At 35.2% G+C, this 16,502-nt stretch overlaps 1 protein-coding gene across 5 annotated transcripts in view; it reads left to right on the top strand.

Annotated features, from left to right (window-relative positions):
* Positions 1–16,502, top strand: part of DIAPH2 (diaphanous related formin 2) — a 984,211-nt gene that overhangs the window by 502,644 nt on the left and 465,065 nt on the right. Inside the window, exon 24 of one of the 5 annotated variants that reach the window (XM_047843492.1) lies at positions 6,698–6,815. The exons of the other annotated variants lie outside the window; for them this stretch is intronic. Within the exon in view, the coding sequence (XP_047699448.1) occupies positions 6,698–6,717 (20 nt within the window). The 3' untranslated portion in view covers positions 6,718–6,815. Of the gene's footprint in view, positions 1–6,697; positions 6,816–16,502 lie in introns of those variants that run through there. 5 annotated transcript variants of the gene reach the window in all.

Below are 16,502 nucleotides of genomic sequence, written 5' to 3' on the forward strand. Positions count from 1 at the left end.
CTTGCAACAGATCCCTAAGGTTGTGTGTTCAATCTTCTCTTCCATTAGGGGCACTAGGGTGAGAAAAGTTTATGAAGCATTGCTTAAAGAATTACAGAATGGTTTTGTTTTGGTTTGGTTTCACTTATTTATGTATTTAGTTATTGTGGCCAGGAGGAGGAGGCAAGTAGGCAAGGTGAGGGAGCAGAGTACCTAACTTTCTTCTAAATAGACATTCTCATATCCCTTATGAAGTTCAGCATCAAATACTACATTGTCATTTTATTTCCAGTGAAATTAATAAAACAGTATTGCACTGGTCATTTTATTCGAGGTTGAATTATAAATCTTCAGGTCCTCATATTCATGTTTGACATACCAATGAGTCTGTAGAAAGGAAAAAAAAACCTGGTTGCTATAGAGACTCTGATGCCTTTAAAATATTTAAAATACTTTTGATAAACTACAATTACCTTTTCCCCAATGATTAGGTTTAAAGATTATGTGTATACTGTGTGTGTAATTTTATATAATACATACATATAGTATAAAGCATTGCTGTTTTATGAGTCATATTTTATAAATCCCTTATTCTTCTCCCCACCACTGTGGCGTTCACTTTAACTTTGAGGTGTAAGGATTTTTACAGTTGATTAAAAACCTCTAGGGTTAAAAACAAAAGTAAAAAAAAAAAAACAAGAAAAAACAAACAAACATTAGTGTTTTCTAGGTTGGCTCCAGGGATTAAACCAAAAGATTAAAGTTTAATTAAAACTCTTCCATTCAATGGGGAAAAATTGTATTAACATATTTGAAAGCACTATTAATCCTAAGGATTCACATAAATATGAAATGAGTTTCACTTCAGTTAATTTAGTGTCATCTTACAAGATAAAAGCTGTCAAGTTTCCTATAAACAGTGTTAATTTATTATGAATTGAATCAATTATTATAAATTTTAATGACCAACTATACCTTTTGATATCTCTCATCTTTCCATGTGATATTAGTAACTCTGATTAGTTTTTTTTTATTTTTATCTACTCTGACTTCTTTACAGGATTAATCATGATTAAAGCTCAGACTAGAGGGAATATTGTAGACGAAAATGTATGAAATAAAGTTAAATAATAGGAGAGTATAAAATTTGAGGGAACAACAAGAACAGAAACAAAAACATCATTTTCCAAAACTCCAGAGCTGGCACAAGCTTTAGAGGTCATCTCTCCCTGCTAAAAGGGACCCAAGATAGCAATTAGTCCAAATTCATTATTTTACAGTTCAAGAAACTGAGGCCAAGATCGATGAAGGAATTCTCCACGATCACACAACTGGATTGGATAATCAATGAAAGTCTGCAGACCTTGTCTGGAGTTATTTTATTACATATATTTCAGCTCCCTTTTTGCTTCCTTTGTGGTCTAAAATATACAACAGATTCATGCTCACATATTGGAGTAAATGCTGACTAAATAAAAGACTTACTGGAGTATAAATGCTACGTCATCTTTGTAGCCCCATTTTGACAGCAAAATCCTTTCTTTGTGTCACAACACTTTAGTGATATAATAGTATTTCTCATACCATATTCATATATTTTTTTCATTGCTTGTTTCTGTCTTTACCTCCTAGATTAGTCCCTACAGTCTCAGTGCTAGCACAGCATCTCAGACACAAGGAAATGCTCAATTAAAGTTCATTAAATTGAATCATTGTATATCATTGTAGTGTAGCAGGCATATCTCAAAATAAGTCATTGTAGGAAGTAGACAAATCGAGTTACAGCCTTAAAATTACTATAAATACAAGAGGAGAAACAAGATAAGTTACAATAAAGAGAACACCAGGACTTAACAATATTTCCTGGTCTATATTTTACTTCTTTCAAGAAGAAAGTTAAAATTGGAAACTATCATGCTAATAAAGGAGAAGATCTAAACTTATGGAGGCCACCAAACCATAAAGGATCGTAATGAGCAGTAAAGATTAAAGTCTGATCGGATCTAATGGCAGCCAACTTTCTCAATGTTATATACTGCTGAAACACCTCTCATTGTAATTCCTGAAAAAAAATGCTTTCATATTGTCTAGTGTTAGTTTTATTGAAAAATCTTTGAGTTATGTAACAAAATCCTACTGTTTTTAGTGACTCATAAAACCCAAAGATGTGAGAAAATATTAAACTCAGTATTTACTAGCAGATTTAATCTTTGAGTTTTAGTCTATCATTTTAGGAGCACAATATGAAAATATACTGATGTGACAAAATATAAGTAGAATTGACCTTATTTAAATGTGAGCAGTGTGAGTGTAAAACTGATTACACATCTTACCACGACATCATTTTTACGAGAAAAGTTAAATTGTTCAGGTTCCTTTGGACTTTTTCATATATACTATAAAAATAACCTAAATAGTTTTTGCTGAATGAATTGCATTCTATCATATTAATACCATAAATATCTTATAAAATTTAAAGGAATATTACATTTTAGGGAATCAAATTAATCAGTTTTACAGTTTGTTATATTTCTTTCTTATACCATGTCACCATATTTTTTAAATAAAGTGAATTTCTTTAAAATAACAGAAATAATAAAATGTCTAAAACATGCATAGAAAATGAATTTTCAACCTAAAATTTCAAAAGGATTTGGGAAAGAAAGTCATTTGTGTGTGTGTGTGTGTGTGTGTGTGTGTGTGTGTGTTTTGTTGTTGTTGTTGGTTGGTAATCTAGTCATTACCAAACAGTGTTTTAAATTCATAATATATAGGGGCGCCTGGGTGGCGCAGTCGGTTAAGCGTCCGACTTCAGCCAGGTCACGATCTCGCGGTCCGGGAGTTCGAGCCCCGCGTCGGGCTCTGGGCTGATGGCTCAGAGCCTGGAGCCTGTTTCAGATTCTGTGTCTCCCTCTCTCTCCGCCCCTCCCCCGTTCATGCTCTGTCTCTCTCTGTCCCAAAAATAAATAAACGTTGAAAAAAAAAATTAAAAAAAAAATAAATTCATAATATATAAACACTCTAATTAATATTCATTTCCAGAGGAAACTATTCATTGAAACAAATAATATCTTCAGGTAGCAGTTAAAGGACGCATAGACCATGCCATTTGGATTTGAGTAAAATGTTTCAGTGTAAGTCAACATTTTTTTATAAACTTATATAGGCATTTGTCAGGATATCTTAGCTTTTACATCCCAAAATCTTTTCTGCTAGTAATTGGGTGCATACCTTATCTGTCTCACATCTTTGCTCCTCATGTCTCAGAGCCTAGACTCCTGTCCTTTTTCCAAACAGAAATGCTACCCCCTTCTCTCAGCCCATTTGAACCCTATGTATCTCTTTGAAGGTCCAGCTTAAATTTGACCTCTCCATAAAAGCTTTCCCAGTTGTTTTGGCTTTCAGTGGTTTCTCACTCCTGTCTTCTAGAATAGTACCGACTTGAACTTTTTAGTTTGATTCTTGATCCTATACTTTTTTGCATTACAATATAAAGGTTTCCATGCTTATGGCTACATCCCTACATGATGCTTTCTGAAATAATGTGTGATGTCATTAGTCTGCTTTTTCAGGGCAAAATCTAACACAGTAAATTCAGTGCTGTGAATGTTTATTAAACATCAACCTGGAACACCTGGGTGCCTCAGCCTGTTAAGTGTCCAACTCTAGATTTCAGCTCAGGTCATGATCTCATAGTTTGTTTGTCAGTTGGAGCCCTGTGTTGGGCTTCTGTACTCACAGCGGGAAGTCTGCTTGGGATTTGTTTTCCTCTTTCTCTGCCCCTCCCTGGCTCACTCTCTTTCTCAAAATAAATAAATGAACATTTAAAATGAAACAAAACATCGACCGGATCCCAGCTGCTATCTTTATGTAACCTGACAGTGAAACTTTCTGGGTATTTAAATTAGCTAAAATATATTTGCAGATATTTAATTTCAACTTCTTACATATTAAGCAACAAGGAGAAAATCAGGTAAAAAAACGTGTTCTTTAAAAATGGCTATTTAAGGAAAAATAAATGTGTGGTGTTAGAAATAATTATAATGGTTACTCTTGGTGTGGGTTAGTGACAAGGAGAGAGTACATGAGGGGTTCCGGGGTGTTGGTCATGTTCTGTTTCTTGATCTGGATCCTCATTACATGGGTGTGTTTATTTTGTGAAAATTCATTCAGCTGGTAACCTGTGTGCACAATGTATGTATGCTTCAACATAACATTTTTAGAAAGTTGGTTGATCAGATTTTTAAAATGTGTATAAAAAGTGAGAAAGGTGTTACATTTTAATCTAGAGTGTCCTCAGTGTTTTTCCTGTGCTTAGTTATAATGATCACATGCATTGCATAAATATTCGCTGTCAGAGTTGATCTGATGTTATTGTAAATAATTATTTTTCAGCAAGTTGTATGTCACTTAATGTTTTTATCGAAGTGTCTTTAAGTCTTAAGAGTGGATGGGTACATTTTAGTATTTAAAAAAAAATAAGAAAACACAGACCGAGCACATTATATACCATGGAAACATTCAGGGTGAATGTTTTCATACTTGTTATCAATATTATGCTGTCTTGTATGTTATTGAATCTTAACATGTCCTGAGCACATCCTGAGTTAAAATTTTCACCAAGAACCTGTCACTGTTGTCATTGTTATCACTGTGTCTTTGTTTCAATGTTAGGAAATAGGACATGTGGGAATGTTGCCCAGTTTTATCTCATTCTCAAATCAAGCTCATTAGTTAAAATTTGAATATTCATACATCAAATGTTATAATTTGAGTGACTCTGAACTAAAGCACAAAGATATATTCAATGCAAGAGGTTAAAGGACTGATATTGAGTAGTAATGTCAAGGTGGAGAAGGGAGAGTAAAGGAAGAGGGAAAACTAACAGAAATTAAGAAAGATGCAGCTATCTGCTGTCACAGCAGAGTGAAAAGAAGAGGTGGCTCATGCCCTGAGTGGAGGTTCTATTGTACCTGTAAGAACAAGTGGTGGAATCTGGAAATTAACATGGTAACTGTTACTGCAGTTTTATCCACTATGAATCCTTCTGATGGATTCATCAATAAGCACGAGATTGGGAAATTCAGGAAGTAAGGAACTGCATCAGAGGTACCTAAGCAGTTGCCTCCATTCTCCGACTTTTTACACATTTCAAATGTGTTGAACACAAGGATCAAGTTGTAGGGTGCTACACTGGTGGTGTGATTTCTGGAATTTAACTGAGGTCTTTTTCTGGAATTTGGATTCTACATGTTAATGAGGTAAATTAGTAAATAGCAAACATGATATTAACTTGTGCCAATTTTATATTACCCAAACTGCTTAATAGTGTTTCTGGGTACAACAGTCAGAATGGAGTTGGTATTTTTATTAGAAGATTCACTGAAAATGTAAGGGAAGAAACCCTGACTCATATTGGAAGCTAATATCTCTGTGGGAAAGGATTCTGATAAAGTCAGATCTGAAAGAAACACATGCTAGAAATAACATGTTCAAGGATGAGAATCATATATATCTGAGTTTCAACTTTGTTGCCATCTACTTGTTGGATCCTCCTTTGGCCATTTGACCTATTTCCTCATTTATACAATAATGTTTCTTAATTTGAAAAATAGACATGGTATGGTAATATTGAGCCCACTTATCCCTCAAGGTGATTATGATAATAAAATTAGATATTCAATGTGGAAATGCCTGAGAAGAAAGATGTTACATATAAATAATAGTTTATTATAAGCTGGCAGGAATATGTTAATTCCAGATGATTTTGATCGTTTATTTTTATACTTGTTTAATTCCATTTTTAAACTGAAGGTCAAAATCTGCTTATTAAATGACACAGTTTTCTCAAATGACATATCATGTCATTACTATATTTTCTTTACATCTTTTTTTTTTACTTTTTCCATCTTGTAGTCTTTTAGAAATAAGACCCTAGAAACAGATCATAAAGGCTAGCATCTTATTTAAAATGATGTCTCTAAGCTTTGATGGAAGAATCATTGTTCCAAATTCAAGAATTGGTCATAAAATTTCCAATATCCTACATTGTTAGTATATGTTCATCTTTAGTATATATAATCATAGAAGAAAAGAAAAATCTTATATTAATTAAATATTCTAAGTAATTGATAGTAAATTTTTAGGTGAAAATAAAAAAGGTATGGATTTTGAATATTATTATAACTAATAAAATGATAATAAGGCATTTCTTTTATGTGCATTTTAAAGAAATGGATCCTGTTTGCATTTGTAGCAGGACGTCGCTGATATTTATGTTAGCTATTGCTTTTTCACTTAATTATGCATTTTTTCTAATACCTGATAGTAATAATAATAATTACTACCATTTACCAGAAAGATTAAGGAAAGTGTTCAGTGTCACACAATTAACAAGGGCTAAGATTTTGGCTATACTTCTATATTCATTGTTCTTTTCAATGTAACAACACAGAGTAATAGCAAGAACACAATTGAAAAAGACATAAAATATGATATTTGTATTCATAAATTTAAGATAAACTGAGAAAGCAGTATGAACCTTGGTAAATTCTATATTTTGATGGGAATATTAATTATTATAATTAGAAACACCCAGTAAAATCATACAAATATTCTTGGTTTACTCTAAAACTACAGTAAACTGTTGAATTTATTAAAATGATAGTGTTAGGATTTAAGTTTTCATTCAATGATTTTTCTTTCTACATGTCCACAGAGAGGAATAACATACCCTGATGATGATGAAGAAAGAATAAATATCTCCATTGCCCACCCTTTTGAGGGATATGGTTATCAACTAACTACATGTTTATTTTACTCTAATAGTATAAGGACTTCCAGTGTCTAAGTTGCACATTTTTAAAAATTTTAATTTCAGTATAGTTAACATACAGTATTATACTAGGTTTGGGTGTACAATATAGTGATTAAAAAATTCAATACATTACTCAGTGCCCATCAATATAAGTGTACTCTTAATCCCCATCACCTGTATCACCAATCTCCCCACCCAAGTTCCCTGTGATAACCATCAATTAGTTCTCTATACTTAAGAGTCTGTTTTTTGGTTTGTGTCTCTTGTTTGTTTTGTTTCTTAAATTCCACATAAGAGTGAAATCATATGATATTTCTCTTTCTCTCATTGACTTATTTCACTTAGCATTGTACTCTCTAGATTCATCAATGTTCTTGCAATTGGCAAGATTTCATTATTTTTTTATGGCTGAGTAATATTCTGTTGCATTTATATACCACATCTTCTTTATCCCTTCATCTATTGATGGACACTTGGGCTGCTTCCATAATGTAGCTATTGTAAATAATGCTGCTATAAACAAAGGACTGTATATATCTTTTTGAATTAGTGTTTTCATATGCTTTGAGTAAATCCCCTTAGTGGAATTACTGGGTTATTTGGTAATTCTATTTTAAAATTTTTGAGGCACCTGCATACTGTATTCCAGAGTGGCTGCACCCAGTTCCATTCCCACTAAGAGTGCACAAGGGTTCCTTTTCTCACATCCTTGAGAAACATACTGTTTCTTTGTGTGTGTGTGTGTGTGTGTGTGTGTGTGTGTGTGTGTGTGTGTTTTGTTTTGTTTTGTTTTGTTTTGTTTCAGTCATTCTGACAGATGTGAACTGATAGCTCATTGTGGTTTGGCTTTCCATTTCCCTGGTTATATCTGATATTGAGCATCTTTTCATCTGTCTGTTGGCCATCTGGATGTCTTCTTTGGAGAAATGCCTGTTTGTGTCTTCTGCCCATTTTTTAACTGGATTATTTCTTTTGTGAGTGTTGAGTTGTATCAGTTTTTTATATGTTTCATATACTACCCCTTTGTCAGATGTGTTATTTGCAAATATCTTCTTCTGTTCAGTATGCTATCTTTTAGTTTTATTGATTGTTTCCATTGCTATGCAGAGATTTTTATTTTGGTGTAGTCCCAATGGTTATTTTTTTCACTTTTGTTTCCCTTGCATCAGGAAACATATCTAGAAAAATATTGTTATGGCTGATGCCAGAGAAATTACTGCCTGTGCTCTCTTCTAGGAATTTTATGGTTTCAGCCTCAAATTTAGGTCCTTAATCCATTTTGAGTTTATTTTTGTGTATTGGGTAAGAAAGTGGTCCAGTTTCATTATTTTCTATGTAGCTATCCAGATTTCCCAGCACCATTTGTTGAAGAGACTATCTTTTTCCAATTGCATATTCTAGACTCCTTCATCAAAGGTTAATTTACCTTATAATCATAGGTTTATTTCCTGGGATGTCTATTCTATTTTGTTGATTTATGTGTGTATTTTTGTGCCATTGCCATACTGGTTTTATTACTACAGCTTTGTAGTAAATCTCAAATATGGTGTTGAGATACCTCAGGTTGTCTTCTTTTTCAAGATTGCTTTGGCTATTCAGGGTCTTTTGTAATTCCATGTATTTATGTTGTTGCAAATGGCAAGATTTCATTCTTTTTGATTGCTGAGTAATATTCCATTATACACTACCTCTTCTTTATCTGTTCATCAATCAACGGACATTTGGGCTCTTTCCATAATTTGGCTATTGTTGATAATGCAGCTATAAATATTGGGGTGCATGTGCTCCTTCAAAACAATATTTTTTATTCTTTGGGTAAATACCTAGTAGTGCAATTGCTGCATCACAGGGTAGTTCTATTTTCAACTTTTTGAGGTGCCTCCATACCGTTTTTCAGAGTGGCTGCACCAGTTTGCGTTCCCAACAACAGTGTAAGAGGGTTCCCTTTTCTCTGCATCTTCACCAATACCTACACTTTTATGTGTTGTTAATTTTAGCCATTCTGACAGGTGTGAGGTGATATCTCATCATGGTTTTGATTTGTATTTCCCTGGTGATGAGTGATGTTGAGCATTTTTTCATGTGTCTGTTAAATATCTGGATGTTTTCTTTGGAAAAGTCTATTCATGTCTTCTGCCCATTTCTTCACTGCATTATTTGGGGTTTTTTTGGATGTTGAGTTTGATAAGTTCTTTATAGATTTTGTATACTAACCATTCATCAGATAGTTCATTTGCAAATATCTTTTCCTACTAGGTAAGTAGGTTGCCTTTTACATTTGTTGTTTGTTTCCTTCACTGTACAGAAGCTTTTTATCTTGATAAGGTCCCAATAGTTCATTTTTCCTTTTGTTTCCCTTCCCGCAGGAGACATATCAACTAAAAGTTGCTCTGACCAATTTGACATTGCCTGTGTTCTCCTCTAGGATTTTAATGGTTTACTTCTCTCATTTAGGTTTTTCATCCATTTTGAATTTATTTTTTTGTATGGTGTAAGAAAGTGGTCTAGTTTCAATTCTTTTGCATGTTGCTGCCCAGTTTTCCCAACACCATTTGTTAAAGAGAATCTCTTTTTTCCATTGGTTATTGTTCCCTGCTTTGTCAAAGATTAGTTGACCACATAGTTCTGGGCTCACTTCTGGGTTTTCTGTTCTGGTCCACTGATCTGTGTGTCTGTTTTTGTGCCAGTACCGTACTGTATTAATCCGTACAGTTTTGTAATAGAGCTTGAAATCCAAGATTGTGATGCCTCCAAGGTTTTGGCTTTTTGTTTGTTTGTTTCTTTTTTCCAAGATTGTTTTGGCTCTTTGGGGGCACCTTTTGTGATTTCATACAAATTTTAGGATTGTTTGTTCTAGCTCTGTGAAAAATGCTGCTGGTGTTTTGATAGGGGTTGCAATAAATGTCGAGATTGCTTTGGGGAGTGCAGACATTTTAACAATATTTGTTCCAGTCCATGAGCATGGAATATTTTTTTTCCATTTCTTCATGTCCTATTCAATTTTTTTCATAGGTGTTCTATCATTTTCAAAGTATAGATCTTTTACCTCTTTGGGTAGGTTTATTCCTAGGAATCTTATAGTTTTGGTGCAATTGTAAATGGAAGTGATTTATTAATTTATCTTTCTGCTGCTTCATTATTGGTCTATGAAACTGCCACAGATTTCTCTATGTCAATTTTGTATCCTGGACTTAACAGAATTCATGTTTTGATACTCAGAACTTTTTGGCAGAGGTTTTTGTGTTGTCTATATATAGTATAACATTATCTACAAATAGGGAAAGTTTGATTTCTTCCTTGCCAGTTTGGATGTCTTTTATTTCTTTGTGTTTTTGGATTGCTGAGGTTAGGCCTTACAGTACGATGTTAAATAATAGTGCTGAGAGTCGACATCCCTGTTGTATTCTTGACTGTAGATGAAGATATTTGTTTTTCTCCATTGAGGGTGATATTAGCTTTGGGTTTTTCATACATGATCTTTATGATGTTGAGGTTTGTTTCCTGTATCCATACTTTGTTGAGGGTTTTCTATTTTGTCAAGTGCTTTTTCTGCATCTATTGAGAGGATTATATGGTTCTTATCCTTTCTTTTATTAATGTGGTGTTTAATACTGATTGATTTGCAAATATTAAACCACCCTTGCAATCCCAATATAAATCCCACGTGGTTGTGGTGAATGATTCTTTTAATGTACCATTGGATTTGAGTTGATATTATTTTGTTGAGAAATTTTAAGTCCATGTTCATCAGGGATATTGGCCTGAAGTTCTCTTTTTTAGTGGAGTCTCTGATTTTGGTTTCAGAGTAATCCTGGCTTCATAGAATGAGTTTGGAAGTTTTTCTTCCATTTCTATTTTTTTGTAGTATTTTGAGAAAAATATGTGTTATCTCTTCTTTAAATGTTTAGTAGAATTCCCCTGGGAAGACATCTGACCCTGGACTTTTGTTTACTGGGATTTTTTTTGATTAATTATTCAATTTCTTGTTGGTTATCAGTCTGTTTAAGTTCTCTATTTCTTACTGTTTCAGTTTGGGTAGTTTATATGTTTCTAGGAATTTATCCACTTTTCCAGATTATCTGATTTGTGGGTATATAATTTTTCATAATATTCTCTGTAAATGTTTGTATTTCTGTGATTTTTGTTGTTATTTCTCCTCTCTCCCTTAGTGATTTTATTTACTAGGGTCTTTTTTTTTTTTTTTCTTTATGACAACTCTGACTAGGTAATGTTTTCTTTTTTTTTTAATTTATTTAATTTTTTTTTCTTTTTGAGAGAGAGAGAGACAGAGCATGAGTGGCAGAGGGGTAGAGAGAGAGGGAGACACAGAATCCAAAGTAGGTTCTTGGCTCTGAGCTGTCAGCACAGAGCCCGACATGGGACTCAAACCCATGAACCATGAGATCATGACCTGAGCTGAAGTTTGATGCTTAACTGACTGAGCCACCCACGCACCCTAATGTTTTATTTCTTTAAATGTTTATTTATTTGAGAGAGAGAGAGAGAGAGAGAGAGAGAGAGAGAGAGAGAGAGAGAGAGAGATGGAGGAAGACCAAGTATCTGAAGCGGGCTTCTTCCTGACAGCAGAGAGCCCGATTCAGGGCTTGAACTCACAGACCATGAGATCATGACCTGAGCCAAAGTTGGATTCCTAACTGACTGAGCCACCCAGGTGCCGCTGCTTTTAATGTTTTCACAGAACCAGCTCCTTAGTCACTGGTCATTGATCTGTTATTTTTTTGTTTGTTTATTTTGTTTTTGTTTCTGTATCATTTACTTCTGACCTAATTTTTATTTCCCTTCTGCTTGTTGTAGGCTTTTTAACTCTTTTAGGTGTAAGGTTAGGTTGTTTATTTCAGATTTTTCTTGCCTCTTGATGTAGTCCTGTATTGCTATATACTTTACTCTTAGGGCAACTTTGGCTGCATCCCAAATGTTTTGGACTGTTGTGTTTTCATTTGCTTCTATGTAATGTTTAATTTCTTCTTATTTTCCCGATTGACCCATTCCTTTAGTAGCCCATTCTTTAACCTCCATGTATTTGTGGTCTTTCCAAATTTTTTTCTTCTGGTTCACCTCAAGTTTTATACCATTGTAGTCACAATGATACATTGTGTGATCTCAATGTTGCTGTATTTGTTGAGGCCTGATTTGTGACCTAGTATGTGATCTGTTCTGGATAATGTCCAATGTGCACTTGAAAAGAATGTGTATTCTCCTGCTTTAGGATGAAATGTTCTGAATATATCTGTGGAGTCCATCTGGTCCATTGTTCCTTAAAGCCATTGTTTCCTTGTTGATGTACTATTTAGATGATCTGTCCATTGATATAAATGGAATGTTGAAGTTCCCTACTATTATTGTTTTATTATCAATGATTTCTTTTATGTATATTATTGTTTTATATATTTATGTGGTGTCATGTTTGGAGCATAAATATTTACAATTGTTTGATCTTTTGGTTGGATAGTCCCCTTTATTATGATATAGTGCCCTTCTTCATCTCTTTTTATAGTCTTTGGCTTAAAATTTAGTTTACCTGCTTTAAGCATGGCTACTTCAGCTTTCTTTTGACATCCATTTGCATGATAAATGTTTCTTCATCCCCTCATTTTCAATCTACATGTGTCTTTAGGTCTAAAATACATCTCATGTAGGCTGCATATAGATGGGGTCTTATTTTTTTTTATCCATTTTGACATCCTATGTCTTTTGATTAAAGCATTTAGTCCATTTACATACAGAGTAATTATTGATAGGTATGTATTTGGTGTCATTTTGTTACTTGTTTTGTTACTGTTTCTAGAGATTTTCTCTTATCCATTTTAGTTTTTGTCACTTTTAGTCTTTCCTATCCACTCAAGGGTCACCTTTAGTATTACTTGCAGAGCTGGTTTACTTGTCAGAAACTCCTTTACTTTTTGTTTGTCTGGGAAACACGTTATCTCTCCTTCTACTCCGAATGATAGCCTTGCTGGATTGAGCATTGTTGGCTGCAGATTTTTCCCATTCAGCATGTTGACTATATCATGCCACTCCCTTTTTGCCTGCCAAGTTTCTGTGGAGAGGTCTGCTGCCAGTCTTATGGGTCTTCCCTTGTAATTTAGGAAGTTGTTTTGTCTTGTTGATTTTAGGATTTTTTCTTTATGACTATATTTTGCAAATTTTACTATGATATGTCTTGGTGTTGGCTTGCTTTTGTTTATTTTGATTAGAGTTCTCTGTGCCTCCTGGATTTGTATGTGTGTTTCCATCCACAGATTAGGGAACTTTTCATCTATAATATACTCAAATAAAACTTCTGCTCCTTTCCTGTCTCTTCTTCTTCTGGGACTCATATGATACCAATGTTATTACCTTTGATGGAGTTACTGTGTTCTCCTCTTGTACTCTCATGATCCATCATTCATCTTTCTCTCTTTTGTCCAGCTTCATTATTTTTCACAGTTGTGTCTGCGGTATCACTTATTCATTCCTCTGCTTCTTCCATTCTTGTGCTCTTTACCTCAAGTGAGTTTTGAATCTCAGTTATTGCATTTTTCATTTCTGTTTGATTGTTTTTTAACTCTTTCATCTTTATGGTAGAGGTCTCCTTGATGTCTTCCATGCTTTTTACAAGCCCAGTGAGCGTCCTTATGATTGTTGCTTTAAATTCTGTATCAGGAATATTATATCTGTTTTGATTAGATTTCTGTCACCTTTTCTTGTTCTTTCTTTTGGTATGAATCCCTCTGTCTTGGCATTTTGTCTAGGCCTGTGTCTTCTTCTGCATGTTAGAAAAGCCTGTTATGTTTCCTGCTCCTGAGAGTAATGGCTTTATGAAGAAGTCATATACTGCCCAGGGCTTGGTGCTTCAGGAAATGTGTCTGGTGTGTGGTGTGTGCATTCTGCTGCTGTGTTTTGGCTGCTCTTTCCCTCAGGTCAGTCATCTACAGAGGTTCTCTTTGCCTGCAGGGGGTAGTATCTGGACCTTGGTAATAGTGTGGCTAGTTTTCACTAGGTGTGCTCTGGTCTGTTTGTTAAATGAGACCTGATGCTATATTCACTAGAACTGAAGCTTTGTAGATCTCTGTGGTCAGTAGAAGTGGTGTCCATGGGTGTTTCCTCTGGTCTTCCCAGGAGGGTCCCACCATGCTAGTTCTTGGGTACACTTCCTTGAGAAAAGTGGTATCAGCAGGGCATAGGAGCAGGGGACTTGGTATAAGCAAATTAGGTGGCCAGTCTTGGTGCTTTGCTGTTTACTAACGTTTGTTTATTCTGAGTGGGGTGGGGGGAATGGCACCAGCAAGCTTCTCTGTCTCTGGAGAGGGGAGTGTGTTCTTACTACTCTCAGAGAAGTCCTCCCAGAAAAGTGAATAATTTCCCCTCCTGCATCCTAGGCATTTTTCAGATAGCTCTTTTCACACTGTCTGTCCCTGTGTTGCTTCCCTTCCTGGAGCAATGCAGTGGACTTTGGGCTCTATCCCAGTCAAGCCTGCTGACTTTTAAAACTCAAGCCTGCTGACTTTTAAAACTCTAGTCTTTAGGAACCTGGTGTTATGGGGATCTGTGCTAGTCTTCTGGGGGGAGAGTCTGTCTGTGAGAGTATTGCTATCCTAGGACTGATGTCGTTTTGACCCAGAAGAACAGTCGCATCAGAGAGCAGGGTTGTGGGGTTTGGAGCAAAGCAGACTAAACAACCAGTGTTTGGATTAGCAGCCCTCAGCACTTGTCTCTGTGCCTATGCTGAGAGTCATTGGAGGGAAATGGCACCAGCTGGCTCTTTTGTCCCTGGAGAGGTGTGTCGGGAAGGCCACTTCTCACAGATGCAAGAGGGAAAGTCTCTTCTAGTGAGCCTTGGGAAATCCTCAGATAAAGCCTTCTGCCCTGGGGTGTTTTGCTTGCCTTCTCTCCAGGAGTAGGGCAGCACCCTAAGGGTTCTTTCCCAGCCAAGCCCAAGCCCAGGGACCTCTAAAACTCCAGTATTTCAGCCCTACTGGTTGCAAAAACTCACAAAAATTAGCCCCTGTCATTTTCCCAGCCAGTGTATCTGGGGAAGTGTTTTCCCTGTGTGTATCCCTGTGCACTCTATTCTCTCTTGCCTTTCTCTGAGACTGGGGCTCCCTCCCCTCTACAGCAACCATGATCCATTTCTCCCCCAAACCATGTCTCTGCACTTCCCACCTTCCTCGATATGGCCTCTTGTCTCCTTCTATTTGCGCAGTTCTGTCAGTTCACAGGTCTATTTCTTGGGTATTCAGAATGATTTGAGAGTTACTTGGTTGTGTTTAAGGTACTAGGCAAGCCTAGAGTCATTCTACTACACAGCCATCTTAGTTCTGCACTCTGAAGTCTCCCTTTTTAGTAGCAGAGGACCCATAGCAGTGAGACTGGAAAGGAAAACAGAAGTTTTGGAAAAATGCAGGACTTAAATATCTATTGGGTCTGGACTATGACATGAGAGGTACATGAGGAAACCACCAATGAGGAGAAAGGTTGCAAAACCAGTAGGAATAAGATTTGTATACAGATATTGCTCCTAAACAATGTATGTGATAACTTGAAAACACACATGATTCTCTGAATGGATTTCATGTCCAACACCAGCAGTGTCATACCATTAAACCTCCAAGGTAAAATAAAAGTTCTAGAATTAGCTGTAATTTCAGATCCAATATCATCAATTAGGTTAGGAAAGAAGTATAAAGAAAAGAAATGTTTATTCAGCCTGATCAGATTTCAAAACAAGTATATAACAGGGTCAAACAATTGGCATATTTGTATTTTGTGTCCTATCTGAATTTCTATTCTTGAAAGTAATTATTTCTCTAAGATTGACTGTCATTTAAAGTAGTTAGCACATAAAAGTATGTGCTGAGCCTTACTGTGATATTAAAGTTTGTGAAGTTCAAATAGTTTGCAAAATATAATTTACTTTTCTATTCATATTAATCACAGTAGAATCAACTTTCTCTAAACAGTAGAATCACCTTTCTCTAAACAGAGTCCTGTATGAAGTAAATCATATTCAAAATTTATTATATATGAAAAGAAATGCATATGTATAAACAGCCTTTTTTCTTGCTTTTCTAACAACCATAATCATTTAATCATCTTCATTCTATGCTTAACTCTTGTCTTCCACAGTCTTACAATGATTAATGAAGCTACTTGCAAGATGATATTTAGGACCATATTCATATTGAAAAGTTATACACTTTTTAAATTATAAGCAAATATCTGAGACTGAAGGAAACAAAGAGCTCTATCTCCCATAAGCAATTTTTAAATTCTGCTAGAAACATTTAATATAAGTTAAATCAATTCTATGTCATTCTCCAGATTCTTGAACTCTAAAATTATGCCAGCTGGATGTGAGGGATTATCTACAGACAAGAGCAGCAACTTGCTTGTCAGCACTGTTCTCTCAAACAGTGCTTACTGCCAGCTCTCCAAATGTGCAATGTGCATGGGACTGTGAATGTTCAAGTACTGTAACACCTTAATTAAAAAAGTGTATGTCACTGTTGCTTTTGCTAGAGCTTTTTGACTCATGTGCTTGATTTCCTCTGCCTTTTGTTCCATGAAAGAAAAAAAAATCACTCTGACATTTGGGGGGAAAAAATTGAAGTGCTAATTAAACTCTTGTGGAACAATATATCCTCTTTAGTTTTACACTGCCAATTTTAATATAGAGTCACTTTAACAGGCTTTGCAAGTCAGAATT

The sequence above is a fragment of the Prionailurus viverrinus genome, chromosome X (genome assembly GCF_022837055.1).
Source record: "Prionailurus viverrinus isolate Anna chromosome X, UM_Priviv_1.0, whole genome shotgun sequence".
NCBI lineage: Eukaryota > Metazoa > Chordata > Mammalia > Carnivora > Felidae > Prionailurus > Prionailurus viverrinus.